The sequence below is a fragment of the Nelumbo lutea genome, chromosome 4 (genome assembly GCF_056320005.1).
Source record: "Nelumbo lutea isolate HS-2025 chromosome 4, American lotus-T2T, whole genome shotgun sequence".
NCBI lineage: Eukaryota > Viridiplantae > Streptophyta > Magnoliopsida > Proteales > Nelumbonaceae > Nelumbo > Nelumbo lutea.
In genome coordinates, this window is record NC_142687.1 from 56,029,258 (window position 1) to 56,049,458 (window position 20,201).

General features: G+C 41.5%; 1 protein-coding gene across 13 annotated transcripts in view; it reads left to right on the forward strand.

Annotated features, from left to right (window-relative positions):
• The window catches only part of LOC148860720 (polygalacturonase inhibitor (DUF639)), an 84,353-nt gene that overhangs the window by 7,887 nt on the left and 56,265 nt on the right, over positions 1-20,201 (forward strand). For all 13 annotated transcript variants that reach the window (XM_088941186.1, XM_088941187.1, XM_088941190.1 and 10 more), the window contains exon 4: positions 10,459-10,628. In XM_088941186.1, coding sequence (XP_088797312.1) covers positions 10,459-10,628 — 170 coding nt within the window. The remainder of the gene's footprint in view (positions 1-10,458; positions 10,629-20,201) is intronic.

Genomic DNA, 20,201 nt, shown 5'->3' on the forward strand with positions numbered 1-20,201 from the left:
CTCAACTTGAGGGCGAGTGTAGAGATATTGGGCCGGATGGGCCTTAGTTTACTTTAGTCTTATATTTTTTATTTATTTTTTGTGTTAATAGGCCTTTATCTCATGGGCTTGTTAACCATTTTTATCTAAGTTTATATGCATCAGCCCTATACAAGGGTATCTATGTAATTATCTCTAAATTTCTTTTGATCAAATTTATTAAACAAAGAAGATAGAGGTTGAAGAGAGAAGGAAGAAGAGAGAAGAGGGGAGAGAGAGGAGAGAAGAGAGTTGAGAGCCAAAAAAGTCTAGCTGACGGCGCCAACTCTCATATTTATATTAGGGCGATCATAATATAATTAGGAAATGCAATAGTACCCTATGGTACTAATATTGACATAACACATACATAAGCAACCTTTTAACACTCCCCCTCAAGTTGGGACATAGAGGTCAATCATGCCCAACTTGTCACATAAATCATTATGTCGCGAGTGATGTAAGCCCTTTGTGAATATATCTGCAAGTTGCTCTTCAGATTTGATATGGGGTGTACTACTGATCGAAAACAAATATATGGGTAACTTTGGAACATGCAAAACATTAGAAAGATTAAGGCCAAAGGGAAGGGATATGGTTCCTTGACCAGCAATGGTGGAGAATGAGCCATTGGCTAGTGTCACTTTATCCCTCCCAAAGAGGAGATGATAAGACTGAAAATAACTTGACTTACCAGTCATATGGTCTGATGCTCCAAAATCAATTATCTAAGGAGAGTCAGGGGAATGAGAAGAGATATGGAAAGCTGTGGCAGAGTTACCTAATGTAAATGTAAATGAGGTTGAGGGAGAAGGGGCAGAGCCCATCAGACGAATTGAGGATTGTTGTCAGTTGTTTATGTATTCAGGTTTAGTACCATAAGGGTACTGTTGTAATTTCTCCTTTGTTTACATTGTTCGGCTGTACTAGTATAAATGATAATAGATCATTCTTTCGCCCCCTAAGTTCAGAAGGGGCTTTCAGTCCTCTCGGCTCTCCTCTCCTCTCTCCCTCTCTTCTCTCCTCTTGTCTCTTCACTTGCTCTTGCTCTTGCTCAACATGGTATCAGAGCAAGTTGTCCATGCCTGAAGGGTGGTGTCAAGCAAACCTGTTGTTCAATGTCGAGCAGATAGTCTTTTCATCTCCCAGGGCTGTATCCATTGAACTGCTAATCAGTTGTATTCAGTTCGACCCAGAAGTTATAGAGACTTTTCATCTTCCAGCCCAGAAGTGGTATTCATTGTCTATTCGACTGTAGAGAGGCTATCATTTGAGGTTCGTAGAGGGAGTTCTGGTTTACAAAGAGGCTATCATCTGAAGTTAAAAGAGGTACTGTTCATTTACTGTTCGGCTGCCTTTCGGATTGACTGTTCAGCCAATTGATGGACTATTGAGGGACTTTATTTCTTTAACAAAGCAGTTGTATTCAATATTTTTTTGTATTTCTTTACCCCTTTGATGGACTGTTGATGTCCTAAAGCAGATATTGTATTGATCTCAGTCATTGACTGTTCGGCTACCAGACCTGCCGATTAGGGGTGTGGTGAGCTTCACCCGTTTTTTCTATTCTGTTGGAGGGTCATATGACCTCTGTACAACTGTAGGTCATACAAACCTGATTGTGTACTGCAACTGCAATGTTCTTTTCTTGGATTCCTACAAGACCGTAGGTTATACAGACAAGGGGGAAGTACTGCCATAGTAGTGTACTGCCACAACAGTGTTCAGTCTTTGCTCCCAGTGAAACCGTAGGTCAGAAGGACCTGTTTCTATAATAGCCTTGTACGGAAGTGCTCCTTTGGTTGCTGTTTTTTTTTTTTTTTAAAACCAGAAATCATGAGTAGTGAAGATTCAGCCTCATCTGGAGTTTCCTCAATGCTGAATGGAATGGGTGGGGGTGACCTATCCTTTCTTATGGCTGTTGACCCTCTTGATGGTTTAAATTACCTAGAGTGGTCAAGAGGGATCAAGTTATACATCACTGCAAGGGGGAAGATAGGCTATATTAATGGGAGGATAAAAGAACCATCCTCCGGGAGTGCTGAATATGACAGATGGAATCAGGAGAACAATATTGTTATGTCCTGGCTCTTGGTTTCCATGCAACCTCAAATCAGGAAGAATTTCATGTGGGCTGAAACTGCGAATGAAATTTGGGAACAAGCAAAGTCTACATATTCAGAATTGAGACACTATGCCAAAATTTATCAACTGTAGGCAACATCTTCCACTTGTAGACAAGGGGAGAGGTGTTTATCGGTCTATTACTCTGACTTAACATCTGCCTGGAAGGAGTTGGATCACTACCAGAGTGTGGATTGGAAGTGTGATGAGGATGCTAAGAAGTACAAACAGATTGTCTCCCAGCAAAGGGCGTTTGCATTCTTACATGGTCTGAATCCTATGTATGAATCTATCAGAGTTCAGATTCTCAGCTCTAAGGATCTCCCTTTTGTTCAGGAAGTCTATGCTCCTGTACAATCTGAAGAAAGCAGGAGAAATTTGATGAACAACCCTGATGGGGATGCTGTTGTGTTAGTTGCAAAAGGGGGTGTATCTACTGGTGGGGGGATCTTCTTCCCGGAAAGGAGATCTCCAGAAAAAAACAGAAGATAAGGAAAAATTGTGGTGCACTCATTGCCAGAAACCCCGACACACCAAAGATACGTGTTGGGATCTTCATGGGAAACCAAAATGGGCTCAAGATCTGACTAAGAAGCAAGGTTCAGAGGTGAATAAGAAGTACGGGCAGCAAAATACAAAGAAACATCACATGACCAACATGGCTACTCGGGAGCATCAGCCCACCATTTCTACTGTGACTCAGACACATCTCACTGGACCTGACCCGAGGGAGGACATTATGAATTCCTTCCGTGACCATTTAAAGCTCTATGGTAGAGCAATTCGTCAGATGAATACTCCTCCCTCAACCTCATTTGCATCTACGTCAGGTAACCTTGCCACTGCTTTCCATGTTGTTTCTCACACCCATGACTCTCCATGGATCATTGATTCTGGAGCATCAAAACATATGACTGGTACGTCCTCTTACTTTCAAACCTATCACCCTCTTTCTGGAAGAGACAAGGTGAGACTAGCCGATGGATCATACTCTTCCATAGCTGGTCAAGGAACTCTCTCTCTTCCTCTTGGCCTTACCCTCTCTGATGTTCTTCATGTTCCAAACTTTCCCATTAATTTGTTCTCTGTTAGTAGTGTTACTAATTCCTTGAATTGCTCAGTGACTTTTTTCCCTTCTCATTGTGTGATTCAGGATCTGGCCTTGGGGAGGATGATTGGTAGGGGTCGTATGGTTGATGGACTTTACATGCTGGAGAATAAGGCTGGTCTTCATGTTACAGAGTCTATGAGTCAGTCCTGTAAGAAAAAAGTCTATTTATGGCATTGTCGTCTTGGTCATTTGTCTTTTGAGTCTTTGAAAGTTGTATTCCCAGAACTGTTTAAGTCAATGTTTGTCTCTGACTTTTCTTGTCAAACGTGTCAGTTGAGTAAACATTGTAGAACTCATTTTCTTCAAAGACATAGTAAATCTGAATCTCCATTTCACATTGTTCATTCTGATGTGTGGGGTTACTTTACCATCTGAGAGTGGCTACAAGTATTTCATTACCCTCGTTGATGATTATTTTAGATTTACGTGGGTATACCCGATGCGAACCAGGGAAGAAGTACCAAAAATCATTCAAGATTTCCAGCGGATGGTCTTCACTCAATTTCAAACTGAAATCCAAAATTTTCAATCAGATAATGCAAAGGAATTTTTTCATAGTGACCTCACGGAATTTTTTGCTTCGCATGGTTCCCTTCTCCGTAGCTCTTGTGCGCACACACCACAACAAAATGGTGTGGCCGAACGGAAGAACCGACATCTCCTTGAAGTGGCTCGAAGTTTACTACTTCATATGAATGTTCCCAAACGGTTTTGGCTTGAAGCTGTTCTTTGTTCCACTTACCTTATAAACCGTATGCCCTCTCGTTGGTTAGAGTACAAAGCCCCACATCAACTTCTCTTTCCTAAGGCTCCCCTTCTTTTTATTCCTCTTCGTGTCTTTAGTTGTCGGTGTTTTGTTCAAAATCTGTCTCCCACCCGTGGGAAATTGGACTCTCGTGCTATACCTTGCATATTTCTTGGTTACTCCTTCACTCAAAAGGGCTACCGTGTTTTTGATCCTGTTTCTCGTAAATTCTATGTCTCCATGGAGGTTTCTTTCTTTGAAGATAAGCCTTTCTATCCTGTTTCTCCTCAGGGGGAGTGTAGACATGAGGAGAAACTAGTTCAGCTTCCCTCTCTCCTTGACCCTCCACCTTTTCGTGTTTTTTCTCATCGCCGCAAAGGCCAGCCAAATCCAAGAGCTCAAATCCAAGAGTTGTAGATGAAAGAATGGTAGGATCCATCTAATGGACGCCATAAAGGTTGCGGAATGGGTGGGCGAATTTCAAAAATTTCCTACCTTCTCTCAATTGGGAATCATATTCCCTAAATTTAGAATACAATATTCAAGGATCCTACTTGAACCATAATCAAACCAGATCTGTACCAAAAGATAAATGGGAGGAATATACCTGATCCGGAGAAGCAGTCTCTCCCAAAGTTGGTGTTCACGCCCAAAGGATGCTCCAAGATCCGTTCCTGCTGAAGATGACACAGCTGTGAATGGAACAGAACCAGCAGGGTGCGTCCTACACACTGGATCCTTCACAAGAATCCTTTGGAAGTACTAAACACTGAATCCTTTTCAGTCTTTCTTGCAAGACTGATGTCAAGAACAGATTTCTTGACTTTCTTTTCCGCAAAGATCTAATCTTGCAATGGCAGATGGCGGCGGCAGGAGGAGATCTCCAAAACGAAAAAGGCTGAACTTCTTTTTCTGTTTTTCTGGAGAGTATGAATGAGAGCCCCTCTCAATTCGCAGGAGATATCCTATACCTCTTCAAGGTGGTTCGAAATCTCCTCCTTTCTTCTTGATTAAGAAACCTCCTTTTTAGGAGTTATCCCAATCCAAATCAGTATTTGGATAGAGGATAATCTTAATCCTTTCTGCAGATAGAGTTAGCTTACTCCTGATCTTATCAGGAGGTTACCAGATTCAAATCTAATTTGAATTTGGTCTCTGAGAGTGGATAAGGCTAAGGCCCAATCCTTTTACTAACTTTAATCTCAAATTCGCCCCATGGATGGGTGATCATATCAGCCCACCTCGAAATGGGCTTTTGGCCCATTAAGTGTTCAGTGTCTAATTACTTTCCAATCTGCTGCCCAGTTGGGCTTCTTTGTATGGCGTGGGACCCAAGCATTGATCTACACACCAGCCACATGGGTTCGGCCCAACCTCTAAAACAAGGCCCAGCCGAATTCACTGAAAAACTCAATGAACCCCTTGAGTCCATCATATGGACCCTATGGGCCCAACACTTACATTAAGTGGTCCCTGGGCCAAGCCATCTTATAAAAACCCAGGGACTGTGGGCAGGTGCAAGATTAGCCCATCAGGTATTTATCCTCAATGGTCTTACACTTAACCTCTCAGCCCTTAATGATCAAGCACTGCCCGACAAGAGAGGACCTCTCCCTCGGCTGCAAGGAACAGTGCCACACTCTCCTCTCACATGGATCCCGGGAATTAAAACCATTTGCAAACAATTCGAAACCGTACTAATATATATATATATATATATATATATATATATATAAATATATTAATTTTGCAAAACAAAATTCCAACGATTGAAATCAACTGCCGGCAGTTTGGTTTCCATCAGAGAGAGTGCATTCCCGATCATTACCCTTTGTCCGACAAAGTGGCTGATTCTGTCACTATGATCACCCACTCAGATGAATTCTCAAACTGCCCCAACATACCCAGGTTTTGATCCCCGCTAAGGATCTCACTGAATGGCATATCAAAGGCAGCCTGATCCAACACCTAGTGAAATGTCATAATCGAGTCTAGGGGTCAGGTGTAACTTTCCAGTTTTGCCCATCTATCTCCAAGGTCCAGGGCAATACTGGAAATCTGGTCCGGTTCAAGGATTCAAGTAATCCCATACTGCATGTGCCTCGGGTCTTACCCTGATGGCTGAGACAGGCCATCCCAACACTTGGTAGCACACCAGTATCAGCCTTGGCAGGATAAATCTCCCCAGACTTATCCAACGGCTGTGAACATTTAAAACTAACATGAGTCTATAAATGTCCAGTTTTAGGGTTTTACACAGAATTAAACCAAACAACATGAATCAAACATGCACTTTATTTATTTCCACTAAATAACAAAAGTACATCAAATCAGATTGAAGCTAAGGGCATACAAAACTGTCTAACAGTAGAGAATCTGGAAGCTGTACCTCTAGTGCCACCAGACTCCTCGAGGGAGGATCATACTCACTCAGGTATTTTAGCTCCCAATGATGCCTTTGAATCTATTGAAAATGATTCCTCTACTGCTAATGATCTTGACCGTCCTATTGCTCACAGGAAGGGTGTTAGATTGTGCACCACAAAACATCCCATTTCCAACTTTGTCTCCTAAGAGAACATTTCACCCTCATTCCGTGCATTCCTTACCTCTATTGACAGTGTCCCTATTCCTAAGAATGTGGCAGAAGCTCTTTCAGTTCCTGAATGGACAAATGCCATGAGGGAAGAAGTTAACGCCCTTCACAAAAATGGCACATGGGAACTTGTTGATTTTCCTAAGGGAAAGGTTCCAGTTGGATGTAAATGGGTGTTCACAGTCAAGCATAAGGCTGATGGAACAGTGGAAAGGTATAAAGCTCGCTTAGTGGCAAAGGGATTTACTCAAGTGAGTGTATGGAGTTGATTATGTAGAAACTTTTGCCCCTGTTGCCAAGATGAATTCCATTAGAGTCATTTTCTCTCTTGCAGCCAATCTGAATTGGGTTTTACACCAGCTAGACATCAAGAATGCATTCTTGAATGGTGACCTTGAAGAGGAAGTGTACATGATTCAATGTCCTGGGTTTCTAGCCCAAGGCAATGAACAGAAAGTGTGCAAGTTGAAGAAGTCCTTATACGGGCTGAAACAATCACCAAGAGCTTGGTTCAGTAGATTCCATGTGGCAGTTCAGCAGAAAGGATACAGGCAATGTCAATCAGATCACACACTGTTCGTGAAAAAAGGAGAAGGTAAAATTGCTGCTCTAATTGTTTATGTGGATGACATAATTGTTACTGGTGATTGGGAGGATGAAATTCAGAAATTGAAAATTTTCCTTGCAACTCAGTTTGAAGTAAAGGATCTAGGACCTGGCAGATACTTCATTGGAATTGAAGTTGCCCGATCAAAGAATGGTATCTTCATTTCTCAAAGGAAATATGTCCTAGATTTACTTCAGGACACTAGAAAGATGGGGGTGAAGCCAGTTGACTCTCCCATCGACCCCAACCATAAATTAGGTGACAACTGTGGTGAGTCACTCAAGAATGTGAAACAGTTTCAGAGGCTTGTAGGGAGATTGTTATACCTTTCTATGACTTGCCCAGGCATTGCATATGCTGTTGGCGTCCTCAGTCAATTCATGCATGCTCCTAGGTCTTCTCATCTTGAAGCAGTAGAGAGAATCCTTCGATATTTGAAGAAGTATCTGGGTACTGGTTTGTTGTTTCAAAAGCACGGACATTTGAAAGTTGAGGTTTATACAGATGCAGATTGGGCTGGATCCCAAAGTGACAGAAAGTCTACTAGTGGCTACTGCACCTTTATAGGAGGGAACCTTGTTACATGGAGGAGTAAAAAGCAAAATGTGGTAGCTAGATCTAGTGCTGAAGTTGAATATCGTGCTATGGTCCACGGGGTTGCTGAAGGCATGTGGATAAAGAATTTGTTGGGGGAGTTGGGTTTCCCAGTGACCAAACCTATAACTCTATTTTGTGATAACAAAACAGCTATTAGCATTGCTGCCAATCCGGTGCTACATGATAGAACAAAATACATCGAAGTTGAGAAGCATTTTATCAGAGAGAAAGTTATCACAGGCGAAGTGTGTACCCCCTATGTCACTTCTGAGAACCAGCTTGCAGACATCTTTACAAAGGGTTTAAACCTTTCCAGACATCATGATCTTTGTGACAAGTTGGGCATGATTGATATCTATGCTCCAACTTGAGGGGGAGTGTTGTCAGTTGTTTATGTATTCAGGTTTAGTACCATAAGGGTATTGTTGTAATTTTTCCTTTGTTTACAGTGTTCGGCTGTACTAGTATAAATAATAATAGATCATTCTTTCACCCCCTAAGTTCAGAAGGGGCTTTCAGTCCTCTCGGCTCTCCTCTCCTCTCTCCCTCTCTTCTCTCCTCTTGTCTCTTCAGTTGCTCTTGCTCTTGCTCAACAAGGATCAAAACCATAGGGGTGCGTCAGAGTCACAGTAGTAGAGGACTGAGTCTCCTGAGAGGCCATGTTTGCTGCATTGGACTTCCTTGGACCTTGTTGTCCTTGCTTCTTATTCTGATATGAACTCTGTTTCTTGTTCAACTCCTGAGCCCACTTCGGCTTCCCATGAAGTTTCCTAGCAAGTATCACGTGTGTGCCAAGGCTTCTGCCAATGAGTACACCATAGTTTGTCCTTATCGTCCACCCTTTTTTGAGAGTCTTCCTACTTAAAGGAATTTCCCCTACCTGTAATAATATTCCCTTTTGCTGCCAAAGCAACTGAATCCCCTTCAGAACTATTCATCAAGTTTCTTTTGCTTTCCTCTGACTGTATTAGGCAATATTCCTCTTGGACAGATGGGAGATCCTTGCTTCCTAGGATTTGTACCCTAATGGATTCATAAATAGGATTTAAACCTATAAGGAAGGCAAAAGCTCTCTGCTGTGAAACAAGTGCCTTGTAAGCTTTCGCATCTTCATCACACTTCTAGTTCACATTCTAGTAATGCCGTAATGGTCCAACTCCTTTTAGATGGAAGTCAAGTCCGAGTAGTGCATGGAGAGGCTTCTCTCCCGCTGTTTACAAGTGGATGACTCTGCTTGTAACTGGTAAATCTTTGCATAGTGACGCAGTTCAGAGTATGTTGACTTTGCTTGTTCCTAGATCTCATAAACCATTTCAGCCCACATAAAATTTCTTCTCACTTCAGGTTGCATAGACACTAGGAGCCATGACATTATCTTGCTGTTTTCTTGGTTCCACTTGACATGCTCTGCATTCCTGGAATTGGGTTCTTTAATTTTCCCATTTATGTACCCTATTTTCCTCTCGTACAGTCTGATCCCCTTTGACCATTCTAGATAATTAAGTCCATCCAGAGGTATAACAGCGATAGGGAAGGATAAATCTATACCCCCACTCATCCCATTCTGCATTGAGGAAATGCCAGATGTGGCAGAGTGTTCAATACTCATGATGGCTGCTTCAGATCACTCCTAAATAGCCACAAGACTAAAGGGCAGAGCAGTCCAACACTACAACAGATTTATTATTATTATTATTTTTCACAGTCCACATTATCTCCCTTTCTCACAATGTACTGCTGCTGGGAGTAATAAAAAACTGCACTAAGAAACTGAGAAACTCCAAACTTTTGGACCCAACGAAGCCCTACAACATTCAGATATTATCCTACTGCTGTTGCAGTACACACAGGTCATCATAGACCTACAATCTCATCACATGGTTTCTTTACAGCACACACAGGTCATCATCGACCTACAAACATATCACAAGGATCACATGATCCACACAGAGGGGAAACTACAGGTGCTGATCACAACCAAGAAATATCACAAGGATCACATCAGTCAGTCGAACCTGTTACAGGTTCTGTCTTGGTACACAACCAAGAAATAAAGAAAAAAAGGAAGAAAAAAGCTTCTCAGATCAGTCCGGTGCTGTTCTCTTGGTTCTCCAAAAAAAAGAAAAAAAAATAAAAGAGCTGATGAGGAAGGAAAAACTTGATCAATCTCCCTTTCACTCTGATACCATATTAAACGGAGAAGATAGAGGCTGAAGAGAGAAGAGGGAAGAGAGAGGAGAGAAGAGAGTTGAGAGCCAAAAAGGTCAAGCTGGCGGCACCAACTCTCATATTTATATTAGGGCGATCATAGTATAATCAGGAAATTACAATAGTACCCCTATGGTACTAATACTGACATAACACATACATAAACAACCTTTTAACACAATTAATAAAAGTTTGGGGCTGGAGAGAGTTCGATTTTCTCCTCTCCTTCTCCTTTGTTTTTCTTCTCTGTTCTTCCTCTCCTACTCTCGTACTTTTATCTTTCTTCCTGTATTTTCTGATTAAAGGAAGAAATAAGTGCTGGTTATTTTTCTTCACAAGATATTATCAAAGTTACTGTAGTGTAGCTTAATAAACCATTGGTCTCTTGAAGTTATTATCATTTATGTAGTTTCTCATTCTTTTTGTTTTCTTTTCTTTGGTTTCTGGACCAGGTTGATGACAAAAAAACTGTCGGACCAGAGGCTTTTGCACGAATTGCTCCTGCTTGTGCTGCTGTAGCGGATATAATTACAGTGCACAATCTTTTTGAGGCACTCACAAGCTCTTCAGGTGGCCAGCTTCATTTTTTCATATATAACAAGTACCTTGGAAGCCTTGACAAGTATGCTTTAGCTCTTGAGTTGCACCTATTGTGCAAAATGAAGTTCTTTTTAATCAGATTGTACTGTTATAATCATGTTAGTAGTGTTTTCTACATTTTTTTATCGGTAGTGTTTTCTACTATGTTCTTTTATATTCATCTCTGTCCTATATATTTTAGGTCATGCTTATTTCTAAAGACACATGCCATGACAATTGGCATATGTTCTATCTCAGTTTTGCCCAATTCAGTTGAAGTTAGTTTACATGAGATGTATATTGATAAATCTGGGGGCAACTTGCTTCTGCTTGGAGCAAAATCCCCTCTTAGTTTCATTTTTTTTTTATAGACCACATGCCTATAGGAACACAAGGCTCTCTCACTATTCAGCAGATATTCCCTTACCATCTGTAAGTTCCCTTCAATGAGCAGCTTGCTCAAATTTATTTCACTAGCATACTGTACTACTTGTAACACAGCCATTAACTCTGCTATTAGGGACTCACCAACACCAATGAGGTCCTTCCATTACTTGTCCCTTCTCATCTCTAATTACTCCTTTGATTCCTGATGGTCCTAGGTTTTTCTTTTTTCATACTAAATTAGAATTCGTTGAAAATAAAAAAGAAATTACAAGGGGAAGGTGATTAGGAATCACCCAAGAGAGAAAAGGAAAATCCCAACATCAAAATCAATACTCCATCAACCTACATGAAAGCGCAAACAGGGTGAAACAACAATACTCAACAGCACTACAAAAGGCAAATCCAATAGACTCAAAAACAAAATTATTCCTCAAGATCCTCTTCCAAACCTTCTCCCTTGACCCACATTTCCCTTCCTTTTTTTTGAAGGATAAATTATTTTTTTTAAAGAAAAAAGAATAAATACATCAGAAAGGTGATAAGGCATCACCAGGAGAAGAACAGCCACAAGGCCCCCAAAAAGACCCGCTAACTGCTGTTATTGATCAAAAAAAAAAAAAAAAAAGACCCGCTAACCTCTCAATTTACAAACATGAGGTTACCCCACCCATTCCAAGCAAAGATCAAGGCAAAGCCCCAAATAAACCCAATAATACATAGACCACCAACCCAACAGCTGGCTAGAAGCAGAAACCCCTCCTCGCAGCCCAACCAAGTCTTCAGTCTTCATCTGTGAGTGAATCTTCTTGGGTTGAAAAGTCCTCATCCCATGATTTGTTTCCTTCCTAACAGGTTTTCTTCAACTTCTATTCCTTTCTTTTTCTTTCGAATTCCTCAAAATCCCTTCTGGCACCTCTCCTTGCTTCTTTTCTTGAATTATTTAAAAGCTTTTCTAGAAATTGCTTCTCTACCAAAGAAAAATAACCCCAAAGCTTTACCAGCCTCAACATCTCTATCTGCAAGCCTCTTCACATCCAGGCTGCCTTCAGAGTCTACCTCTGGGACTGCAATTAGATTGCCATCTCTCTTTGAGACTTCGCAATCCTCCTTATCCTTTTTCTTTTTTCTTGAATTCTTCCAACCTCTCAAACTCTGCTTTGTGAATACTCACCACAGAAACATTAAGATTGTCAACACCATCCCCACCAAGAATCTTCTGGTTAATGACTTTCTTGCTTGCTCCTCTTCTTCTATACACCCTTTTATGTTACTGCAAGGACCAGTTCTGATCAAGCCCTTCGTAGCATGCACCAGATGGGATTTACTAGCACCCCTAAGTTTCTTTGCATCCACTACTCCATCTAAGACCATGGGAACTGGATAAACCTTATTTCTACCCAAATCAACTCCAATCTTACCCACTATCACTTCTTCAACTATCAAAATTTTTTTGTCTAACTTCTTTGAGAAATCACACAATCCTCCTCAACACCAATATGACCAGGCTCATAAATGTCATTAGATGCTTCCAAAACTTGTGGTACCACTGCTTGAGAAGAAGTCAATGTTGCTTTATGTTGAGTGGGCCGACTTGTGTTTAGTTTATTTTCTTTTAAATTAAGATGTTGTTGGGCCTTGGGCCCATTAGTTTTTATTTTTTAAAGAGCTGTAATTACTTAGTTTGAGTTGCTGCCCTACTAAGGGCATCCTTGTAATATCTCATACTTAAGATAATTATAAATAGAATGAGGGGCTGGCGGCTAGGGTTAAGTAAATCTATCCTAGTCGACCTTCTTCTCTTTTCTCCCCTTTCCTCTCTTGCTGAAATCCCCAACTTACTACTCTTCGTTTCACAAGAAGCTTGGCTGAAATCAGCATATAAGGTTTTCTACTTGGTATCAGAGCAGGTTGAAGGTTCTTGAAGAGATTTATTCCTGCAGTCCTAGATCGGCCGACTGCATGGAGTTTTAAGAGGTTGATCGAAGCTTTCAGGTAAGCCCAGTTTTTGGATTTTCTTGTTGGATCTGTATGCCTTGTAGCTGGTCTAGGGTTTCTCATCAGAATCAGGAAAAACTAGAGAAAGGGGAAGAGTCCTGATTTTGTTGGACTCTTTAATTTTGACCTAGGTAGTGGTGCCCTATTTTTCTAGGGTTCCTCTGGGTTTTTTGTAAGGGGCGATTCAAGTTCCATGTGGTTTGGAGGCCTCTAGAGAGGGCAGTTGCTTCTTCTCTCTCTTCTTCCACCGAAAAGGAATCTTTCGTGGGAAGAAAGTCCAGGACACCAAAGGAGTGTCGTCGGTTCCAGAAGGTATTCTGTTTATTCTTGTTGCATTTTTTAGTTGTTTTTTGGACCTCTTTGAGACACATGGAGGGACATAGAGTTGAATATAAGCCCGGGAATGAAATGAGACTAGTGAGAGGAGGTGCTGGAAACCCCTTCGAAGCCGGAACCATTACTACAGTTAGGTTGGATGGTACAAATTACTTAGAATGGTCCCAATCTGCAAAGATGGCCATTGGGGCTCGTGGAAAACTGGGGTATATTACTGGTGAAGAGGTAAAACCCGAAACTGGCAACTCCCGGTGGGTGCAAGAAAATTATATGGTAATGACATTGTTGTGTAATTCTATGTTGCCACATATAAGTAAAAACTTTTTATGGGCAAACACTGCTAAGGAGATATGGGATGGGGTTGTAGAGACCTATTCACAGAAGAAGAATGTTGCTAGGGCTTATCAACTGAGAAATCAGATTATTGCTACTAGGCAGGGAGATAGATCTGTTGCAGCTTATTTTTCAGTCCTTAAGGTCCTATGGCAGGAGATTGACCATCTAGAGACCTTTGCTTGGGAAACCACCAAGGATGCAGCTACCTATCAAAAACACTTAGAGAAGTACAGGGTGTTCGAAATTCCTTGCTAGCCTTAACCCTGAGTATGACATTGCACGACAACATCTTCTTTCCAGGGATAGTGTCACTCTCTCCCAAGCATATGCATTCGTCTCAGGAGAGGAGTGCAAGAGGGATGTAATGATGAAGAATCTCATGTCTGATCAGTCTGCTATGGTAAGTGCTGTGAAACCTAAACAGAATGGCAATGAGAACAAGAAGGAAGACAAAAGGGACTTAGTCTGTGACTACTGTAAGAAACCAAAGCATACAAGAGATACTTGCTGGAAGCTTCACCCACATCTTGTGCCGACCAGATTGAAGAATAAGAGAGGAAATGCACATATGGCAGTTACTGGTGACACTCCGACCCCCCTACTACAACTGCCTTGGAGTCTGTTGCAGCTGCTGCAGTAAGGTTCGAGCTTGAGAGGTTTGGGTTACTTCTGAATCAGAGGGATACAGCTAGTTCCAATTCAGCCGCAACCGGACAACAAGGTACAGGTAGCACATGTGGAACTCACTCTACCTCCCTTGCCCACACAGGTAGTCCACATGTCACTGCAAACTATGTTTCTGCTTTAGGTAAGGAGAGATCTCCTTGGATTATAGACTTTGGAGCCTCAGAGCACATGACCCATTGTTCCACCATTTTCTCCTCTTACCAGCTCAGTTCTGGTAGAGATAGGGTATTCACAGTTGATGGATCCCATGTTCCTATTGCTAGGAAGGGATTTGTCAAGATTAATGATTCCATTTGTTTACCCTCTGTCCTCCACGTTCCTAGATTGAGCACCAACTTATTATCTGTTAGTAGTTTGACTAAGAATCTGAACTGCTCAGTAATTTTTCTTCCTGGACATTGTATTTTGCAGGATTTGGATTCAAAGAGGACGATTGAGAGTGGTCGTGAAGTGAATGGAATCTACCTCCTGGATACTCTTCCAATTCACCAAAGTCATCATGTTTGCAAGGACAGTGAGTCAAAACTTGTGGATCGGATTATACTTTGGCATAATCGTCTGGGTCATTTGTCTTTTTTTTTTTAGTTCTTTGTTTCCAAAACTGTTTGAGTCTGTGAGTCTATCAAGGTTAAAGTGTGAAGGTTGTGAACTTGGAAAGCATTGTAGACACTCTTTTAAACCGAGTAATAAAAGATGTTTTTCTCTTTTTGATGTTATTCATTCGGATGTGTGGGGCCCTTATCATGTTCCCTCTATGGGAGGCTATCGCTATTTTATTCTGTTTGTGGATGATTTCTCTCGATATTCCTGGATTTACTTGATGAAATCACGTGATGAGGTACCATCCTTGGTGAGGCAATTCCATCAGATGGTATTAACACAGTTTGGAACTAGAACCAAGATGTTTAGATTTGACAATGCTAGAGAATATTTTGAGAGACATCTTGCCTCATATCTGTTGGAGTATGGTGTTGTCCATCAGAGTAGCTGCTCCTACAGTCCACAGCAGAATGGTGTTGCAGAGAGAAAGAACAGACACATTGTTGAGACGGCAAGAAGCATGATGATCACAGCGACAGTTCCGGTTCGGTTTTGGGGTGATGCTGTTCTCACAGCAGTATATCTGATTAACAGGATGCCTTCTCGTATACTTGGATTCAGCCCCCATTCAACCTTCTTTTTCCTCAGGGGGAGATGTTTCATATTCCCCTAAGGGTGTTTGGGTGTATCTACTTTGCACATATTCTTGGTCCTTACCGTTCGAAGCTTGATCCCAAGGCAAAGAAATGTGTCTTCCTTGGATATGTAGAGAATCAGAAAGGATACCGCTGCTATGATCCAGTTTCTGGGAACCGGTTTGTTACTATGGACGTCACCTTTTTTGAATCTACATACTTCTTCTCAAGGAATCCTTCTTAGGGGGAGTGTTTTGGGGAAGTAAGTCAGCAGTCTATCCCTCTCCCAATTCTAGTTCCTGTGTCTACTACTGTGCTTGACAACCATCGGATGTCACCTACCTTGCCACCCCCTGTGCGTTCCGTCTCACAGTGTTACTCACGGCAGAGACTTCATAAGGAGGTTGATTCCACTACGGCAGAACTCACATCACTTCCTGTCGATCCCTTGGAGACTCCAGATTCGGCTGATACATATCCAAGTATTCCTCTTGATCCCTCTACTATTTCAGTTCCCATTGGACCCACTAACACTGTTACAGATAACCTTGATCTCCCTATTGCTCTTAGAAAAGGGAAGAGGAAGTGCACTGCTCATTGCATATCACAATACTTATCCTATAGTGGACTTTCTCCTTCCTACCGTGCTTTTCTCTCTTCTCTTGATTCCGTGTCTATACCCAAGGGTGTTAATGAGGCTCTCTCCAAACCTGAGTGGAAGGCAGCTATGCAAGAAGAGATGGAAGCTTTGATTAAGAATCAGACATGGGAGATTGTGGACCTACCAGAAGGCAAGGAGACAGTTGGATGCAGATGGGTTTACATAGTAAAGTATAAGGCAGATGGAAGCATAGAGAGGTACAAGGCAAGACTTGTTGCAAAAGGATACACACAGACTTATGGCATTAATTATCTAGAGACCTTTGCACTAGTCACAAAGATGACCTATGTTCGGATACTCCTTTCTCTTGCTGCCTCATACTCTTGGCCCTTGTTTCAACTGGATGTGAAGAATGCTTTCCTAAATGGGGATCTACAAGAAGAGGTGTATATGGATCTTCCAGCTGGTTTTTATGATAATGCTAAAGAGGGAAAGGTATGCAAGCTGAAGAAGTCACTATATGGCTTGAAACAATCCCCCAGAGCATGGTTCGACAGATTCAGAAAGGCCCTGATTGTTTTTGGCTACACTCAAACTCAATCTGATCACACCTTGTTTGTGAAGTGCAGGGGATCTTTGGTGTCAATCATAATTGTTTATGTGGATGATATTGTTGTCACTGGGAATGATTTGAGTGAGATTGATAGTCTGAAGAGGAACCTGCATAAGGAATTTGAGATTAAGGACCTTGGAGAACTGAGATACTTCTTAGGCATTGAAGTTGCAAGATCGAAACATGGAATTTTTATCTCTCAAAGGAAGTATGTCTTGGACATTCTCCAAGAAACAGGGAAACTTGGAACAAAGGCAGCTAGCACCCCCATTGATCAGAACCATAGAATCAATGCATCAGAAGGTGAACCAGTAAAGGACCTCGGGAGGTACCAAAGACTTGTGGGTCGGCTACTATACTTGTGCATGACATGACCGGACATCTCCTATGCAATAAGTGTAGTGAGCCAATACATGCATGCTCCACAAGACCAGCACTGGAAGGCAGTTGACAGGATCCTTGTTTATCTGAAGGGACATCCAGGTAGAGGCATATTGTTTACTGATCATGGACAGCTCAAGCTAGAGACCTATATAGATGCGGACTAGGCAGGATGCCTCGATGACAGAAGATCAACTTCAGGAGTGTGCACCCTAGTTGGGGGTAACCTAGTCTCATGGAAGAGTAAAAAACAAACAATTGTGGCAAGATCAAGTGTAGAAGCTGAATATAGGGCCATGGCACATGGAGTTTCAGAACTTCTCTGGATCCATTATTTGTTGGAAGAAATCGGTGTTCAGGCAGAAGAACCTATGATGCTATACTGCGATAACCAGGCAACAATTAATATTGCTCATAATCCAATCCAGCATGACCGAACTAAGCACATTGAAGTAGATAGACATTTTATCAGAGAAAGGGTGACTTCTGGAGATGTTTGTCTTCCATACATTTCTTCTGATCTGCAGCTTGCTGATGTCCTCACAAAAGGCGTTGCAAAGAATAAGCTGGAGCATGATCTACGCAAGTTGGGGATGTATGACATCTACTCCCAACTTGAGGGGGAGTGTTGAGTGGGCCGACTTGTGTTTAGTTTATTTTCTTTTAAATTAAGATGTTGGGCCTTGGGCCCATTAGTTTTTATTTTTTAAAGAGCTGTAATTACTTAGTTTGAGTTGCCGCCCTACTAAGGGCATCCTTGTAATATCTCATACTTAAGATAATTATAAATAGAATGAGGGGCTGGCGGCTAGGGTTAAGTAAATCTATCCTAGTCGACCTTCTTCTCTTTTCTCCCCTTTCCTCTCTTGCTGAAATCCCCAACTTTCTACTCTTCGTTTCACAAGAAGCTTGGCTGAAATCAGCACATAAGTTTTCTACTCTTTAGGATACAAGGTCATGAGAGCCATAAAGCCAACTTTAGACTTGGGTTCATCTGAAAATCAATCAACATTCAAATTTGCTTCACTTGAAACTTTCTGGACCTCCTCATTTGACTTTTCATTCGATCCTTCACCATCACCTTCCCCTGTAGAATCTCCCACAATACGATCATTTGACGATTGCTCATCACTTCCACCTTCCACCAGCTTGACAGTCTTTGGATGAGTCCTTGAAAATTTTCTAGGCTTCTCTCTTGACATCTTCAATTGTTTACTAGCCCTATTCCTTTTGGTTGAGGCCCCCAACTTTTTTGGGCCTTTTTTGAAATTTCCTAAAGATCCACTTTCTTTAAAAATCTTTAGCTTACCCCACCAAACTATAGACTTAGTCTTTAGACTTGATGGTCCCAGGTTTTCTAGGCTGCACCCATTAAAGTTAAGTTTAATAAAGCCTTCCTTTGGTGGTTTTCATTCTTTTTGGACCATGGGCTTCTTGAAGGAAGAACCAACTACTATTCCCCAATTCCTTATTATGTCCTTTGTTGAAAAAAGTGTGAAAGCCTCCAAAGGCTTTACCCAATGAACCTTTCTAACTGTAATGCACTCTTTTAATATTTCCTTATACCATCTGTTTGGGAAAATGAGGGTACACTTAGTATTGGAAACCAAGAAATAACTAAATGTGACATTTTTCAGTACCTTGGTTCAATAATTCAGAACAAGAGAGAGATTGAGGAGGATATCGCTCATAGAATTAGAGTAGGATGGGTAAAATGGAGGGATGCATCTAGAGTTTTATGTGATAGGTAGGTAGCACTTAGGTTAAAAGAAATGTTCTTTCAAAGAGGCTGTGTTTGCTATGGATAGATCCAAAGCCCTAGGTCTTGATGGTTTTACGGTGGCTTTTTATCAAGACTGCTGGGGAATTTTAAAGGATGACTTGCAGAAAGTGTTTAATGAATTTTTTTGGGAGAGGCATTATCAATCTGGGGCTTAACTTCACCTTTATTACCCTCATCCCCAAGAAGTCTGAAGCATTGCATCCGAAGGACTTTAGGTCTATCAGTCTAATCAATAGCCTGTATAAAATCATTGCCAAGGTGTTATCTAGGACAATTAGGGTTGTGCTTCCTTCTTTGATTCCTCCAACACAAGGAGCCTTTGTTCAGGATAAGAAAATTGTTGATCAAATCTTAATTGCTAATGAATGTGCTGAGGACATAAGGAAGGAAGGGGTTGGTTTACAAGTTGGACCTCGAGAAGGCTTATGACTTGGTTGATTGGGGTTTTTTGTTGGAAGGAATGAAGAACTTTGGTTTACAAGTTGGACCTCGAGAAGGCTTAAGTCTTGTCATTATTCAATTTTGGTTAATGGAGCTGTAGTGGATCACTTTCTAGCTATTAGGGGAATTAAACAGGGTGACCCCTTATCCCCCTTTCTTTTCACTTTGATTGCGGATGTGCTTGGGAGACTGATTACGAGGGTTAATGACAAAGGTCTAATGAAAGGTTGGAGAATTGGTACTGAGGAGATCCCTGCCATTCATCTTCAGTTTGTGGATGACACAATTTTGTTTAGTGATGGGAGTGATAGGAGATATGTGATAAGCTTAAAGTGGATTGTCATCTTATTTAAGAAAATGTCGAATTTGAAAGTGAATTGGGATAAGAGTTGTCTTGTGGGTTTGAACATGGAGGATAACCAAGTGTCTGAATGAGCTGATTTGTTGGGTTGTAAGGTGGATTACTTGCCTATGAGCTACTTGGGCTTGCCTTTAGGGGATAATGCAAAGGGGTATAACTTCTGGAACCCAGTGGTTGAGAAGTTCACTAAGCATCTAGCTTCTTGGAAGAAGAGCTATTTATTCTTGGGGGGTAGGACCACCCTCATTAAGTCCACCCTTGCTAACTTGCCGATTTATTTCATGTCAGTTTTCAGAATTCTTGTTGAGATCAGCAAGAAGCTTGAAAAGTTGATGAGAGATTTTTTATGGAAGCCAGGGGAAGAAAAGAAAGATCATAGAGTTTGCTGGGATATTGTCAGAAGAAGCAAGAGGTTTGGTGGGCTTGGTTTGGGGAATATTCAGGAAAGAATTAGGGCTCTGTTGGCTAAGTGGTTATGGAGATTGCCTACTGAGAAGGACAAGGCGTGGGCTAAGGTGAT